This window comes from Mchenga conophoros, linkage group LG6, assembly GCF_057382185.1.
Source record: "Mchenga conophoros isolate Kocher_MC1m ecotype Shallow Benthic linkage group LG6, M_conophoros_male_GT1.1, whole genome shotgun sequence".
Taxonomy (NCBI): domain Eukaryota; kingdom Metazoa; phylum Chordata; class Actinopteri; order Cichliformes; family Cichlidae; genus Mchenga; species Mchenga conophoros.
Window position 1 is genome coordinate 12,026,702 of NC_140531.1, and position 17,032 is coordinate 12,043,733.

Here is a 17,032-nt window from a genome sequence, read left to right on the forward strand (position 1 = left end):
TGGTAGAGCGTCTATCTATCTATCTATCGATCTATCTATCGATCTATCTATCGATAGATAGATAGATATATGCATGTATGTATGTATGTATGTATGTATAAGAAGTAAATTTTTGAACACCGTCAGACCATGAATGGACACTGAAGACATGCAACAGCACTCCCTTCCAGAAACACTCTTAATACCACAGCACAAAGTGGTGTGTGCCGTAACAGGCTAAGTGTGGCTCTTGCTGTGTGAGCAGAGTAGGAGGACTGCAGTCGGGTACAAAGCGGGAGTGTTTCACTCAGTGTTTATGTGATTCACACAGCCGAGGCTGTGGAAGGCTTGACCCTCCAAAGACCTCCCCAGCACAGCGGAAATGACTTCTGTCTAAGTAAGACTTCAGCTTCTCTGTTTCAGTCTCTCCCAAAGTCCTAATTTGAAGCTTTAGGAAATGTAAATAAGACAGGAAAGTAGCTAAAGCAGAGGGAGTGTTACGTTGCTTGTGCTTGCATTCTGTGTATCAGCCACTGTGCTTTTGTGTTTTTATGTGTATACGTGCCAGCCAGGGTGCATGTGCTTCTATTGTGCACATAGCTGCCTGTGCAGTGTGTTTTACAAGTTCTTCGGGCAGAGATTGTTGTGGCAGAGAGGAAAACATGAAATAACACAATGGAATTCAGGCCTGGAGTTACTCTCCCCACGGGAGGCAGGCAGACTGCGTTTGGTCTGGAGCCAGGAACACTGAAGGAAAATGAGAACAGTGTCCATGCTACTTTTCTTATTCTCTCTTTCTCTTAAGTTGTGACAACGTCTTTTTGATTTTTTTGTGTGTGCTTGTTTGGGGGTTTTTTTTGTTCTCTTAATGCAGAACAAGCGCTTCCATATGATTCTTCTTCTTTCCTTGTCTTTCTGTATATCTGTGTTTCATATTTCCTGTGTCAGAGTGTGCTCCTCTCACTCTGGTATATTAATAGCACTTTGCAGTGATGATTAGGTTGCCACCTGCGCCCTATCACAGTCCCACCCCACACACACACACACACACTCATTGGCTGTGCGTGTGTGTGTGTGTGTGTGTGTGCGCGCATGTGGCGCGGGCGGGGGGGGTTACAGTATGGGAGGGGCAACATATATATATATCAAATATATGTATACATGTATGTATGTAGGACACTACGTATGTTGTAAGGAAATATCACTGCAAGGAAATTAACAGCAAATAAAAAATATGCATATGAGAGAAGGTAGTGAATATGCAGTAGTTTATTTGATAAAAAAAAAAGGGAAGGGGTCTATGCAAATGAAAATATATTTGTCTGATATCCAGTTCAAGAATATCTTCTCCAGCTTCTCTTAGATGTCTCAGTGAAAGTCCCACTCTGTCCCCTTGCACTTGTGTCTCAGACAATGTGTGCAGTGTTCAACATGTCAAACTTTCAGTTTGACTTTTGGAACGTGGGCAGGAAAGCAGGGAGACATACCTGGTAAGGAAGGGAGGCAGTTGGTAAGACTGGTGTGGCCAAAAAGCTCCTGGCTTTTCAATTTGTCGGTGTTTGCTCAGTGTTCTCTCCATGAGCCTCAGGATTTTATAATAGAAATCAGCATGGAAGGTTTTGCCTTTGGGTGCCAAGTCATGGTGCACAACCAAATGAATTTAGGGAGAGAAAAAAAGACAAGCATGGTTTTGGTCTCTCCCCTTGCCCTGATCATTGAGCTGTGATAACCTTTAGCACAAACATGGGGTTGCTCTCTGTCCAGGATTGAGGTCCATGATGAAACTGCCAAGTGCACAGCACAAGTGGTCAGAATGGGACGTCTAGTGAGTGATCTAAAAATAGTAGCTGCACTAGAAGCTGTCTGGATATGGCCAAGAAGATGCCTTCGAATGGAGATATAGCCAAATTCAAATCAGGTAATTGTTTTTCACTATTATTGGACTATCCCCAAAACTTGTCAGTCATATCTGTCTGTATGTCACAGACTAACAGAAAGATCACCCACGCACAGAGCACTGAAAAAGCTAACCAGGTTTATTTTTTCTGGTTCTACCAGAGGTTCCTTCCTGTTAAAAGTAAGTTTTTCGTTCCCACTGTCGCCAAGTGCTTGCTCAATGGGGTTTGTCTGACTGTTGGAGTTTTCTTCTTAATACTGTATGGTCTTACAATATAAAGCACCTTGGTTGCTACATATAAATAAAATTAAACTGAATAAAATCAAATTAATATCAATGCTTAAAATATAGTTGTGAGTGTTTGTGTTTTAGTTTAGCAATTCCATCATTTATTGAATAACTTTATCTTGATATTCATATTGCAGAAAAACATCCTGACATTTTCTTTAAAAACATGATGGCACAATAAAGAATCCATGCTATGTGTTCAATCACAGATCAGTTAAATTGAAACTGTAGAAAATAGTTATTTTACCTTTTTCAGCTTCATGAGCATCAATTATTCTGATTCTGTGGGATTCTGAGAAATCTCTTTCTTTTTTTTCAAATTTGCACAGAAACAGAGAAAATTGAAAAGCATTCACATTCTGAACAGAACAGTTTTAATATGAAAGAGTAATGTAGTTATGTTTAGATTGTTCAATTTCACTTACATATTATGTGCAAATCAGTGGAAGTCACCAGTACCACTAGAGAACCCACACAGACATGCAGAGAACATGTACACTGCACAAAGAACGGCTCCGAGCAGATGATGGATTCAAACTCAGGACCTTCTTGCTTGCTTTTCCCCCACTTTATTACTTAAAAATTTATGTGTTTAATGCAATTTATTTTAGGTTTTTTGGAGGGGGGTGTTCACACCAATGAAGTAGAAGTCTGAAAAACTCACAAAAACTATATATCAAATATGATGCACGCGTTAAGAGCAGCTCTGCAAGAGACTAAAATTTGCAATTCAATGAGGAGATTTGGCAGATCCTGTTCTTAGCATGATAGAATCTTTGAAAATGTGTAATATGTTGAGCCACAAAAAGGAAAAGATTGAAATAATTGGAAGAAAATGTGAAGCCTTGGAATCAGTAGGCCCAATTATAGAATTGACTCAGTTTAGTTTCAGTGTGGTTATAAATATAATCCAATGTGATGAATGTCTCAATATCTTAATGAAATGAGTGCTGGAGCTGGTCGAGGGGAGAACAGGGAGGACAAGAAGGAAAGAAGAGGCAGAGGAGGTGACAGTGAGATGTCAGCACAACAGGAAAGAAAAATGATCTGACAGGAACTGGGAGGGTATAGTAAAAGAGAAGAGAGAAGAGCGTAGAGAGGAAGACTAGGCGAGATTTAATGGCGGAGAGTGAGTGGGAAGAAGAGAGCAAGAAAAACAACAAGGCCGAGGGAGGGTGGACAGGGGAGGGAAGCTGGGATGACACAGTCATGGGAAACCACACTCGGTCCCTGCCCCAGACTCTGCAGTTGTTGGCCTCGTCAGTGTTGTTGTTTTGTTTTCACATGGCCTTAAACCTCTCTGTGTGGACCACAAACAGATGTTAATGACGTTTCTCACTGCAGTTTGTGCTCGAAGTCATCAGTGCTGCAAATGGGCTGTGGTGAGACGTCCTGTGAGGATGGACGCCAGCAAACAAGAAAGAGGTTAAAAAAAAGAAAAAAGAATCTCAGAAACACTCATGAAACAAAAACATGTGAAAAAAATTTGTTTGGCGATGTTGGCCAAAAACCCAATTTGCTTACTTTACAGTTATACCATTACAACGATGATGAGTGGAGGCCTGACAAATGTCAATATTAAAGGGTTTACAGCAGTTCCAGTCAACACACAGCAAACAGAAGCCGGTGGTGCAAGTCTTTGTGGCTACAGCTGGGGGTGAATTCCATTCAGGCTTTCTGTGGTAACAGGTTTCTTACAAAACATATAATTAGCAACAGTAGAACAATGCACCACATTATGATTAAAGATCAATGACAAATTACACAAAACTCCCACAGCTTGGTTTATCAGAAGTGCTCATTAGCATTGATTCTCTTTGATTTCCCGTCAGTGCAGCTGAACATTTATTTTAAAAGGTATTATCTTAATGTGAATCAATTTAAATGTTTGTTTTCAAGCGTGGCTGAAAGTAAAATACAAAAGGAGCCCACCGAGCCAGCCTAACCGCAATGCAAGCCTGGATTATCCTGTAAATCAATGGCAGTTCAGGGAGAGAGCAAAAATACGTTTTCCAAAAGTAGTCTGTTATGCTTCTTCACTTATACAGTTAGGTTCATATATATCGACACTGACACAAGTTTTGTTTTTTACCTGTTTACTGAAACATATTCCAATTATATTGGAATAGTTATATAATTTACATGGACACCATGTGTAGACTCTCAGCTTTCATTTGAGAGTATCCACATTCAAATTGGATGAAGGGTTTAGGAAATTCAACTCCTTAACATGTGCCAGCCTCTTTGTAAAGTGACCAAAAGCAATGGACAGTTGACTCAAATGCTATTTTATGGGCAATTTTGTTATGTCATTATCAGTTAAGCAGATAAAAGGCCTAGAGCTGATTTGAGGTGTGATGCTTGCATTTGGAGGATTTTGCTGTGACGATATGTGGCCAAAGGTGCTCCTATGCAGGTGAAACAAGCCATCCTTAAGCTGTGAAAACATCAGAGAAATTGCTACAATATTAGAAGTGACAAAATCTACAGTTTGGTACATCCTGAGAAAGAAGGAAAGCACTGGTAAACTCAGCAACACAAAAAGATCTGAATGTCCATGGAAGACAACAGTGGGGAATGATTGCACAATCATTTACATGGTAATGAGAAACCCCTTTGCAACAGCCAAGTTAACAACACTCTCCAGGAAGTAGACATAATGATATCCAAGTATACAATAAAGAGAAATAAAGAGAGCCTCAAGGCTCAATTGTACTTTTCTAAACAACATCTAGAAATCCAGCAAAGCTCTGGAAAAACCAAGACAACCTCTAACAGAATGACAGTATGAAGAAAGTATGGAGAAGGGGTGGAACAGCTCATGATCCAAAGTATACCCCATCATCTGTAAAACACTGCGGAGGCAGTCTAATGGCGTGGGCCTGCATGGCTGCTAGTAGAACTGGGATACTAGTTTTTATTGATAATGTGACACAGGACAGAAGCAGCAGAATTAATTCTGAGGTGTTCAGAGACATACTGTCTGCTTAAATCCAGCTAAATGCAGTCAAATTGATTGGGTGGCGTTTCATAATACAAATGGACAATGACCCAAAACATCTGTCTGTCAATCTCCCGCTCCTTTCTCCCATCACTCGTAACCAAGACCCCGAGATACTTATACTCCTCCACCTGGGGCAGGAACTCGTCTTTGACCAGGAGTGCACACTGCACCCTTTTCTGGCTGGGGACCATGGCCAGATTTGGAGGTGCTGAATCTCATTCCCACCGCTTCACACTTGGCTGCAAACCATTCCAGTGTGAGCTGGGGGTCATCACCCGATAAAGCCAACAGAACCACATCATCTGCAAAGAGCAGAGATGAGATTCTGAGACCACCGAAGTGAAAGCCTTCTGCCACTTGGCTACACCTAGAAATTTTGTCTATAAAAATTACGAACAGAATCTGTGACAAAGGGCAGCCCTGGCGGAGCCCATCACCCACTAGTCCAACTTATTGCCAGCTATGCAGACCAAGTTCATGCAATGGTTGTATAAGGATTGTATGGCTCGTAGCAATGGGCCAAATACCCCATAGTCCCTAAGCACCTTCCACAGGACACTCTGACGGACATGGTTGAATGCCTTCTCCAATACCACAAAGCACATATAGACTGGTTGGGCAAACTCCCATGCACCCTCAAGAATCCTTGAGAGGATAAAGAGCTGGTCCAGTGTCCCACAACCAGGATGAAAACTGCTCTGTTGCTCCTGCATCTGAGATTTGACTAATGGACAGACTCTCCTTTCCAGCACCCTTGCATAGACTTTCACAGGGAGGCTGAGCAGTGTGATCCCCCTATAGTTGGAACACATGCTCTAGTCCCCTTGCTTAAAAGTGGGAACTACCACCGCAGTCTGCCAATCCAGAGGTACCATCCCGGATCTCCACGCAACATTGTAGAAACGTGTCAACTAATACAGCCCTACAACATCCAGAGCCTTCAGGAACTCAGGGTGAACCTCATCTACCCCAGGGGCTCTGCCACCAAGGAGTTCTTTAGCTGCCTCAGTGACCTCATGCCCAGAGATAGAAGATTCAGTCATTAAATTTGTCCAATTAAATAACTGAAATGAGTTGTCTTATTTAGAATGCATTGTGGTAATGCAAAGAACCAAAATTTGAAAAAAAATGTTCTCTCTGTCCAGATATTTATGGACCTATTTTTATTTTCCAGATTTGTCCTTTGTAAATCATAATCCAGGAATGTCAAAGATTAGGCCCGGTCCAGCCTGCTGGAGTGCTTTCCAAAGTGTGTCAATTTCAGCAAAATCATCACCAGTACTGCTACTGTACTGTATGTGATAGTGTACAGGGCCAGTATTGACAATATTCTCAATACTGATACTTTTGACTTAAATGCAGCTTATGTAGGGGAGAGCAGCGTGTCATGGTTTGTGAGATGAATCATCATTTTGCAAATTCCCAAATGGGTTAGTCACTAGTTAAACCACTAAATGATTGTGATTTTTACTTTTCACGATAACTGGTGAACAGAACAAAACATCTATTTTGACATTGAGGTTTTTTTTATAGAGGACTTGTAAATGTTTCTGTCTCTAAAGCACTTTGGATCAGCTCCTGCTGTTTAAATATTATATAGGCTATAAAAATCATAGACATGAAAGTGAACACAGAAAGGCTTTTTTTATTATTATTTATATTTGAGGTACCCAAAACATTGATTTGGTTGATCGAGACGTGACATTTTCAGATGAACAGAACAGAATCAACTTTTTGGGATTTCGTTAGCTGGATGATTGAGCATGCATCAAGACATATTTAACCTCCTAGGACCTGGTGTCCACATATGTGGACATCACATTTTCTGATGTCTAGACCAAAATATTTTGCTCTTCAAGGACCTGATATGCACTTACGAAGACATCATACTGCCACTGTTCTATCGAAATTTAAAGCGAATGTCCTCAAATGTGGATCTCATTTTTCTCAGAAACTAAAATCAGGTTAAAAAAAAATGCATCCCACGATTCTTTGTTTTTACATTCATCAGGTCCCAATCAGCCCAAATAGCAAAGAGAAATTAAAAATTCATGCCATGAAAGAGTTCAGGTCTTATGAGGTTAAAGTATATTTATAATAATAATAATAATAATAATAATAATAATAATAATAATAATAATAATAATAATAATAATTTAACAAAATTCAGAGATCTACATACTGATCTTAGAGGACCAAAACAAAGTATCGGTCCTATCATATCATATACAAACAAAATTTGGATCAATCTGCCCATCTTTAGCCAGGAGTACTGGCATGACCAGGAAATAGCAAGTTAAAGGTATGTTTAGATCTTGATAAGTTGTTTGGTTAAAAATACACTGTTATCTGTGAATTTCATATGTAATGTATGCATAAATGCATTATATATAGTGACTGCATATGGAAAGAGTGAGACATAGTGACTAAAATGCACATGTTCATTGTGAGTGCATGGTACTTGAAAGAACTTGACATATAACATATATGTCAACTGAAGTAATTCATTTAGTATTGCTCACTCGGTAAAAAGAAGTTATTCTAAGTACTCATTTTGAACAAGTTGCCCTAACTTAAATATCTTAAATAAACTGTAAGTTTTCTAATGCAGTGAGTCTGCATAATCTTTTTAAGTACTGGCAACTTGTCAGATTTTACAGTGTCAAAGCACAAGTGGTATGGAAAGCATTTCCCATGACACACAGGCGTTAATCTACCTTCATTATAACCAAAACAAAACCAAACACTTTCCCTGATAGGGACAGTCTCACTTTATCATTACTGTGGCTACAAGAACTACGGTATCACCATTATTTTTACAATTATGTTTACAAGAAGTATGTGTGTTAAGAACAAATTATTCCAATTTTCAGGTCTTTCAACCATCAATAAAATAGCACAAATTGTGATTATATAAGAGATATGTAATAAATCAAGAACATGCATAGATCTTATGCTGGAGCTTCTTTTTTCCTGTAGCAGGGCAGTCTGAACAGCTGTGTTTGTTATGAGAGAAAGAGGAGAGAGGATGCTGGAGAAGAATCGGGAGTAAGAGACTGTATACTATTATGTACGCTTGTTTAATTCTGTGTATATACAACATACATGGGCCTGTGACATGTTTGTGTGTGTTTTTGTCTGTGTCTGCATGTGTGTTTTTAGGGAACTGACCACAGCGGGAGGCCTCCAGCAGCAGGGGCTACCAGTGCTTCTCACAGCCTGCAGAGTGACTCCTTGACAGGGATCGTGAGAACCTGAGTGGCAGGGGTCCTTGTGGTCAAGAGGAACTTGACTAAATGTAAAGAAATGAGAAAAGGCAGTGTACACAGAGCATCTGGCAATTCTGCTCAGGGAAACAAGGACGCTCTTTGATTTTCTCCTATTATACTCCTTGCCACTGAAACATCCTCTTTTTTTAAAAGAAATAATAATTATGAAAAATTATTACTCATTGTTTTTAAACATGCAGAAGTGGTCGACATGACCTGCCAAAGCTCAAAAGATGAAAGAAAATTGATTCAAGTGACTCTGAACCCGGCATGGTTGTTGGTGCCAGGTGGGGTATTTCAGGGACTGCTGATTTACTGGGATTTTCCCCATTCATTACAACTGAGGTATGGAGAAGAGCATCTCTGAATTGCCATGGATCATTGAAGCAGATGGGCTAAGGAAGCAGAGGAGCACACGTTGTGCCATGTCGAAACTGAGGCCAAATTTGGACCATAAAAGATTGGAAAACCAATCTTGTCTGAAAGTGTCAATTCAAGCTAAAATTTTCAATGGTAGGCTCATAATTTGGCATAAACAACATGAAATCAGGGATCCATTCTTCATTGTATCAGTGTTTCAGGCTGCTGGTGGGGTAATGATATCAGGGATGATTTTTTCAGCACGCTTTGGGTACTAATTGTACATCATTTAAGCACCACGGGCTACCTAAGCTCTGTTGCTGACTGTATCCATCCCTTTATGACCACAGTGTAACGACAAACAACAAAATCTCTGAGGAATGTTGTTGAATCTGTGTCATGAAACATTAAGGTAATTCTGAAGATGAAAAAGGGACCAACCCCGTACTACCAAGGTGTACCTAATGAATTGGTTAGTGAGTGTATATTTTAATTCAAATGGTTTGCTCAAGCCCTGAATTTGATTTTTTAATTGATTGTCATTATCGTTATTATTATTGTGAAATAAACAATGTGAAAAATGCGATAGTGTAAATTGACTGTTTGTAAATTAAAATGCTTTACAGTGCTCCAACATTTAATATGTCTATGATGAAAGTAATTTGTAATTTGTAAATTTAAATGTTTTTTTGTTTGTTGTTTTACTTTTGATTTTTTTTTTCCATTTTAGAAGTTTCTTTTTTGTTGTTGTTTTTTAAATAACAATAAATTTATAATCAGTCAGAGGCTCATAATCACAGCTGCAAAGTCTTTGGTGGAGGTAACTACATTCTTCTGTGATTTTTCCAAACAACTTTGTTCTGTATGACTGCTTCAAGTCCCTCATCGCTCTTTGACACTGAGCTGGAAGCAGCAGGACATCTGATTTTCTTTCTGTTCCCACACCTGTCTTCTTGCTCTTTGCTGCTGTTCTTCTTTCTCTTAGTCATCAAAAGACACCACGTCCTCTCTGTTTTTTCCCCCTATGTCCTTCATCTCAAACTCTTACTTGTGTCAGTTTGTGCCTGTGTTATTATTTATGGGCTGGTGAATGGAGAGAGATTGAATGAGACCCAGAGCTTGGCCTTTACCCTCACACTGTCTGCTACTCCTAAATCACCACAGAGTCTGGCTTACTTTCACATTAATGGTTTGTCCATGGTGTTTGTGTGAGTGAGAGAAAGAGCCAGGCACAGAAAGAACAAAAGAGCCGCCTTTTGTCCTTAAACTACTTGGTTGTTTGTCCAAAAGCCTCGTATAGCCTTTGTTTTCTGTTTTCTTGTTGCAAAAACAAGTATTTTATTTTAAAAAATTCAGTTTCTTCAGTTATGAACAACCACTTAGTGACAGTGAAAAGGAAAAACTCTCTTTTAACAGGAAGAACCCTCTGGCAGAACCAGGCTGGGGGAGGGCCAGGAGGCTGCCAGGTCACTGTGGAAGAGATCCAACGATTATTAATAACTAATGATTAAATGCATTTAATGACTGGTGTTTTAAGTTTATTTAGTTTAAAGCCTAATATCAAAAGTATAGAAACTATCCAATCAAAACTGGGAGCTGGTTCCACAGAAGAGAGGTTTGAAAGCTGAAGGTTCTGCCTCCCAAAATTGCAAACTAGCAGTCTGAGAGCCAAATGCTCTGCTGGGGTGATATTGCTCTATGAGGTCTTTAAGATAAGATGGGGCCTGATTATTCAAGACATTGTTTGTGAGTATTCACTCTACTGTCAGCTTGTCTCCAGATTTTTTTCAAATAAGTGTGTCAATATTTGAGGGCTGTACAGGTAAAAAAAATGAGCTCTTTTCGTATTGTCATTGGATTCATTATACTACTAGCTTGGCTTAACTCTGTCACTGTGGTTTTCATGTAGAGGAGCATGTTCATGTAGCACAGAGCTGTTTTAACATATGCAATTAAAACTCTTCAATATAGTTATCTGTTCAGTGGTTTACTTCCCATAAAAAAACCATAATATTCTGCACATCAGTGCAACTTAAACCACTGTACCTGCTTTAAAGATACATGCACTGATGGATGTTTTTGGTGTGTGTGTGTGTGTGTGTGTGTGTCTACGGCCAAAACAGGACCAGCTCAAGTTTATGACCCTGCAGTGCAGTCTTTCTTCTCAGGGTGACAGAGCAGACAGCCGATCTGCAGGGGGAATAGGAGGCTAGTCTGAAGGACACCTGGTCTGCGAGGAGCTCAGTTGGACAGTATTTTATGTATTTTGTACTTTCAAAGTCATTGAAGCAATTGTAAAAATATATTTTCAGAGTGTCCAATTTTGCCTTGTCATTGTGATTTAAATGGACATGAAGTTTAAATTGGGTTTGCACGTTAGCCTGGAGCAAAATCATCCTAATCCCTCTGTTTCCCTTTATCTGTGAAGCAAGTCACCTTTTTATGCTTTGAAAAAACAGCAATTGTGTCATTCATTGGTATTTGGTATGTCTATTTTTATCTGTGTATGCTTAACTTCTTCTCAGCTTCAGTAAATTCAAAACACACTTTCTATTACCCCGCACCAAACTACTGAGAAAGGCTTTGGTTTCTTAGGAACATAAATGATATCCAATTCTCCTCAAAGCTACAGAGAGAGAAGGAGAAAGACTGCACACAATAAATCATTCTGAGCTCCATCAACTCAATCCTTTTTGATAGCATCAAAGGAAGGAAGAAGATGAGCAATTTCCTGTGTTGTGAGTGTACAAATTGAAAAGTCTGTATAGTCTCTGTGAGGGTTTGTGTTTATACCTGAAACAGGAACACAATATATGGCCTAGTAATGCACACACCGCAGACACATGCTCAAACAATCTGTCTAGTGGGCAGAGACAGGAAGTAGTCTGAAAAGGAGGAAGAAAAAAATGGTTGCAACATTTAACATTTAAAGTGACAAAAAGCACAGCAGTGCTAAACCAACAAACGTATGGTACACTCACACTAGCACACCCATGTGTGTGTGACCTTCAAATTTAAAGTTTGTTTGACTAGTGGGATTACTGGTCCTGGTCTTACAGGACTCACAGGTGGCCCCCTGTGTGGATCAGTTGGAGCCAGACATCACTAACACATGTAGTGCGATCAACTCCAACAGCTCCCACAGCCTGGTACTTCAAAACCTCAACGAGAGTTTAAGGTACTGGGAGTCAAAATTGGTGGGTAATTGTGCTAAGTAATCAATAAATCTGTGAGGAACAGTGTGTGCCCACTTCATTGTGTCACCAAAGGCATAAAATACTGAAGGGAGAGAGAGTATGACAAACAAATTGTCGCTATTTAAATTTTTAGCTGTTTTCTTGGTTAAGGCTGCAGTCAGCGGGAGCTAGAACAGGGCCTTGACAGAAAGTTAATGGATCAGAGAGCTGGAGATAAATGAAAACACAAACCTATCACATTACCCTCGTGGAACAGAGACAAACCATTGTATGACCATTAGTTCTGAGCATGTTACTCGCCGGTTTCCCCCCCCTTTTTATCAATATGAAAATTGCTTTTAAAATTGCCAACAATGACTGTAATTCTTTCATGCATGCTTTTCATATTCTTTAAGCATCTTTAAATTTTAAGAAAATCCATGATGTCAAACCATCATTCCCCAAATAGCATTAACGCTCCTGCTGTAGGCACAATACAGCACTCAGTTGTGCAGACTGTGTGAAAGAAATACTTCTTTATTCTAAGCATGAAACTGCACATAAGTGATATTTAAAAGTGTCAGACAATCAAATGCACGTCTCTCCTTTTAGGTTTGGAACCTACCAAAGATTTCAGTACTCACTGTTGATTTCTACTGGAGCCAAAAAAGATTCAGTTCTTAATACACAGTACCCATGAGTGCTTGCCTAAAACTCTGACCTTGATGGGTCAGAGTTTTTGGTGCTTCGTTATGTTCATCAACATGTTCTGGAAGTTTTTTTGGAAGTTTATGAGCGAACTCACTGGCTGACAGGATAAATGGCAGACTTGCCTTTCACCTCAGCATCGTTGCTCCTCTTGACACAATGATGAGGAAGAGGTTCCTGGCATTCCTCCCGAGCTTCCTGATGCGTTCAAGTCAGCATTCCTAAATCCTTCTGTGTGAGCTAAACCTTTCTTTAGATGTCTGTTAAATGCTAAAAAGTTGTATTTTAAAATTGTCTCGTTTTAGACGAATGTCACTGTTCTCAAATATATGGCCAGATAATGTTAGGTAAATGTAATTAAAAGTAGTTTAACAATTATATATTTTACCTTAAAAATTCAAAATTTCCATTCATTTGGAAAACAAACACCACATAGTACATTTCTTTGATGCTGGATTTTTGGTTAAAAATGAAAAACTTCAATTGGACTTAAACAGACATAAAATGATTTTTATTTAATGTAAATATTTTAATTGTGTTTTGAAGAAATTTACATCAAACTTTTAAATGAGTGGGGTTGATAAATATGCAGCAGATTAATAAAAATTGTTGTTGTTGTTGTTTAAAGTGGTTAGGAGTGTTGTGGCTTAAATTTTATCGAATCAAAGTCTGCCATCTTGTGGAAGTATGAGAAACTACAACTGTATTCCCAGTACTGGCCAGTTTGTTTAAACTCGTGGTACTTTTCCTATATCGCATTGCATCAAGATCATACATGCAACATAGTTTAGATAACATCAGTTTAACTTGACATAGAAACAAGTATGTTACATGAACTAGGAAAAACACCACAGCATTTATATCCTAAATCCTATATATCCTTTATTTATATGTATATCCTTTGGTGTTATCCATACCATAACACCAAATATAAAAGACAAACACAGAGAGTAAAAAGTACAGAAAGACAAAAGAGCTAAAGTTAAATACAAGAGGATATAAAAGTAACTTAAACATCTCACACTTGAGCTGAGGATAAAGGAGGCCTGGCTGACTTCAATAAAAAGTGATTACAATATCATTTTATCATTTGAAAATCCAATATCACCACAAAGATCTAACATGTAAATATATAAATGTACTCTTAATACTAACCCCTGACAAAAAGCCTCTCACAACCTCTGTGCTTCAGTTAAATATATTGACCTTTTTCAAAGGAAAGAAAATTATATTAACTTGGCCTAATGATCAGATTTTGCAAGATGTACCGTAACAAAGGTGTCTCCATTTTGCCACATAATAAATATGCAATATTTTATTTTTGTTTTAACCATTGGCCAGATTCAGGTTCCCACTCCATTGATCCAAAATCCTATAAACAATACCTTTTTTGGAAAACCTTCAGCACTGAACTCCCCGTTTGATCCTCTCCCAGTAGCCATTCATTTGCAAGATGCTTGTTGTTGTCGAAGCGATCAGCTTTGAAAGACTGCAGCTGCTCAGAGAATGGCTGGGATTGACAAGAAACATTGTTTCTTCTGGAGGGTCAGTAGGAGATTCTCCTGCTGAAGCTTCTCTTGCTGATGTTTAGCATCACTTCCACCAGGGAGGCCCACTATGAAGACAGTCTCTACCTGCTGACCCAGAATCAGCTTCTCATTTCCCCACGTCTGCCGGATGGCATCCCGAGTTGCCACATTACCGGGTGCAACAGGAACCATCAGAATAAGGAAAGGAGTTGTGGTCCTACATGTAGGCGTGTCATCCATGATGAATTTGTAGTTTCGTGGGTAGGCCACATGATATGGTCCTGGATCCTCCCAACGTGGCTCTGCTGATGCTGGTTGATAAGGAATGTTCCTAACCACTTTGTTGGAATTGAGATAGAAAAAGATGAAAATCACTGCTACTGCAATGCAAATGAAGATGCCTTTTAGGTGCCTCTTCTTGTCCATGAAAACTACAGAGAAAGGAAACATATTTTATCACGAGAACTTGTACAGCACGTATTCTGCAGACTTCATTGAGTGGTGGCCTCCAGCTCACTCTAGAGGGCAGCAGCGGTTTTTGATACGGGCGACACGGGCGGTTGCCCGGGGCGGCATCATGGTGGGGGCAAAATAAATAAATAAAAAATTACTCGTACTCATGCTGCCCCGACATCATGCCAGCGCATATCGGGAATGTCGTAGGCACCGACTGGTTTTCTATCGCCCATTTGCTGTGGGCGATAGAAAGATAGAAAGTGCTCAATACATAATGGCATTTTTTAACAACCCACTGAAAAAAGAGAAGGAAAGAAAACTTTCTAATCTTGCCAGTCATTTGTGAAGCCAAATTATCTTAATAGTCAATATAGGAACAACATCTAGAGTATATTGTTAAAGATTCAGAATTTTAAGTTCCGTGAAATGTTTTGCATACTGAACCTGGCAACTTCCCTTGTTTTATGCTCAAACAAGTGTACAATGAAAGCAGTCTACGGGAATTCTTGGACTTTAATGAACTTAAAAATACTTAGAAACTGTGCAATCGCATAGGCACACCTGTTCTGCTTGTTTTTCTGTATAAGGAATAGACGTCGGAGAGATCAGATAGACATCCCCGATAGAACCTGTTTCCCCTGCACCTGGAGCAAGGATCCAGTTTACTCCGCCTCCATTAAAACTAACTCGACGCGGAAGTCGTGATGTTTTAGTTTAGTGAAAAAGTGGAAAATTACATTACTGTTTAGTTTGTGAATTACAATATAAAGTGATATATTTATTGATTTTCACCTGTTAGAGATTATTTACTATCACGAGGACATTTTGCCACATAATTATTTGTATCCCCCTCTAACTTAACTGTATGAAGAGGTACAACCTCCAAAATCTCAGGAGTAAGAAGTCATTATAAGACGTGTTTGTGAAATAAAAATCAAGTATATGTGGGACAATTTGTCCGTATTTGGACGGGAAAAGCAAATTGTGGGAAGATCAGCATGATATTATTTTTATCCCACTGTAATCTTAATGTATAAAGAGCTAACGTCTTCAAAGGAGTAAAAAGTCCTTATAACAAGCGTATTTGAATTAAAAATCAAGTACGTGGGATATCTGTGACTTGGACAGCCCAGCGCGTGCTCCCGACTCAGGGGGAACAAATTATGTCGGGGATACCTACCTTGGCACAACCGGACCTCTTAGCAGCCAATCAGCATTTAACCTGCTTTTGGGTCATCTGCGTCCAGCGACCTGTAGTTGACCTTTAGATTTGCACGGAAATAAATAAATAAATAAATAAATAAATAAATAAATAAATAAATAAATAAATACATTTAAAAAATAAATTACAATAAAAAATAATTGCACGGCTTTTACTCTTTGTGAAGCCATCCTGTCTGTTCACCGACCGAACGGAAAAATAAAATAAAGAAAATTAAAGAAAAATTATAAACACCATAAATGTACGTTTTTAGCAACTATTTCCGCTTTTTGTGAGCTTCCTCGGAGCATGTCAGTGGACTATGTCTTAAAGAGAAGAGCTTTTCTTTATTCCAGAATCCGGTTATGCTTTGTCACAGCGATCAGCGCTCACCTGTTTTTGTCCCCTGCATTCGGCATTAAATCGGAGCACAAAGTAAAGCGTGCATGGAGAGTTTATTCAGCACGGGAATACAAACTGACGTAGGTTGTGTTGTTCCTTGATTTCCATCCGCTTGTTTGTGAAAAGCGCTCTTCTATTTCTCTTTTCATTTGAATTTAGATAAACTTCCTACAACGTGTAACCACAGGGAGATCAAACAGGTAAACTCCACGCCCTGAGTCTGAGCACCGCCCAGTCATGTCACTTCCTTACTTACTCTGGAATTCTCAAACTTTAATGAGCTCTGTGCTACTGCTGGCACTAGTACAACAAACAGCAACAAAAAAAAAAAAACCCCACAAATATTTTCAAATATTGTATAACAAGGCAAAACTAGAAACGTGAAAGCAAGATTTTTTTTCTCACTCTTAACTAACTGAAGCGTTTCTTTGAACTACCAAGTAAACAAATTAGTGCTCTCGTTCTGGCCAGACACGTGGCAGCACCTCTGCTATAATTTTGTTCGTATTAAAAATAAAAAATGAAGATATAAGTGTACACATACGTATTTTACTGCCAGTAAAAATTGCTTTATTTACAAATAACTCTCACTGAACTAACACAGCGAACCGCTCAACATGTCTGTACTCTCTGCTCATATTGCCTTCATACTAAATACTTTTTTTGCTTTTTAAAGAACTTATTTTGACATCGCACTCAACACCCAGAAACAAAAGAAAAGTAGCTTCAAGTGCCAAATTGTATTATATTTCTTCACGTCGAT

At 39.0% G+C, this 17,032-nt stretch overlaps 1 protein-coding gene and 1 long non-coding RNA gene across 5 annotated transcripts; one reads left to right on the plus strand and one right to left on the minus strand.

Annotated features, from left to right (window-relative positions):
- Window positions 1-220: 220 nt before the first annotated feature.
- On the plus strand, window positions 221-9,381 carry LOC146572198 (uncharacterized). The gene is made up of 2 exons (XR_014892907.1): window positions 221-376; window positions 8,331-9,381. It is a non-coding gene; the product is annotated as an uncharacterized LOC146572198 (long non-coding RNA).
- A 3,879-nt stretch (window positions 9,382-13,260) lies between these two features.
- On the minus strand, window positions 13,261-16,764 carry LOC146572199 (UDP-GalNAc:beta-1,3-N-acetylgalactosaminyltransferase 1-like). Of its 4 annotated transcripts, XR_014892667.1 has the most exons (3): window positions 16,261-16,764; window positions 15,847-15,928; window positions 13,261-14,641 (listed from the first exon to the last, which is right to left on the minus strand). XR_014892667.1 is itself a non-coding variant. In XM_085276207.1 (2 exons), the coding sequence occupies exons 1-2, from the start codon at window positions 16,277-16,279 to the stop codon at window positions 14,181-14,183; spliced, it is 480 nt and encodes a 159-aa protein (XP_085132333.1). In that variant the 5' UTR covers window positions 16,280-16,666; the 3' UTR covers window positions 13,261-14,180. The 4 variants fall into 4 exon arrangements, 1 of the variants encoding a protein (XP_085132333.1); XR_014892666.1 differs by having other exon boundaries at window positions 13,261-15,928; XR_014892665.1 differs by having other exon boundaries at window positions 15,847-16,764.
- Window positions 16,765-17,032: the final 268 nt, after the last annotated feature.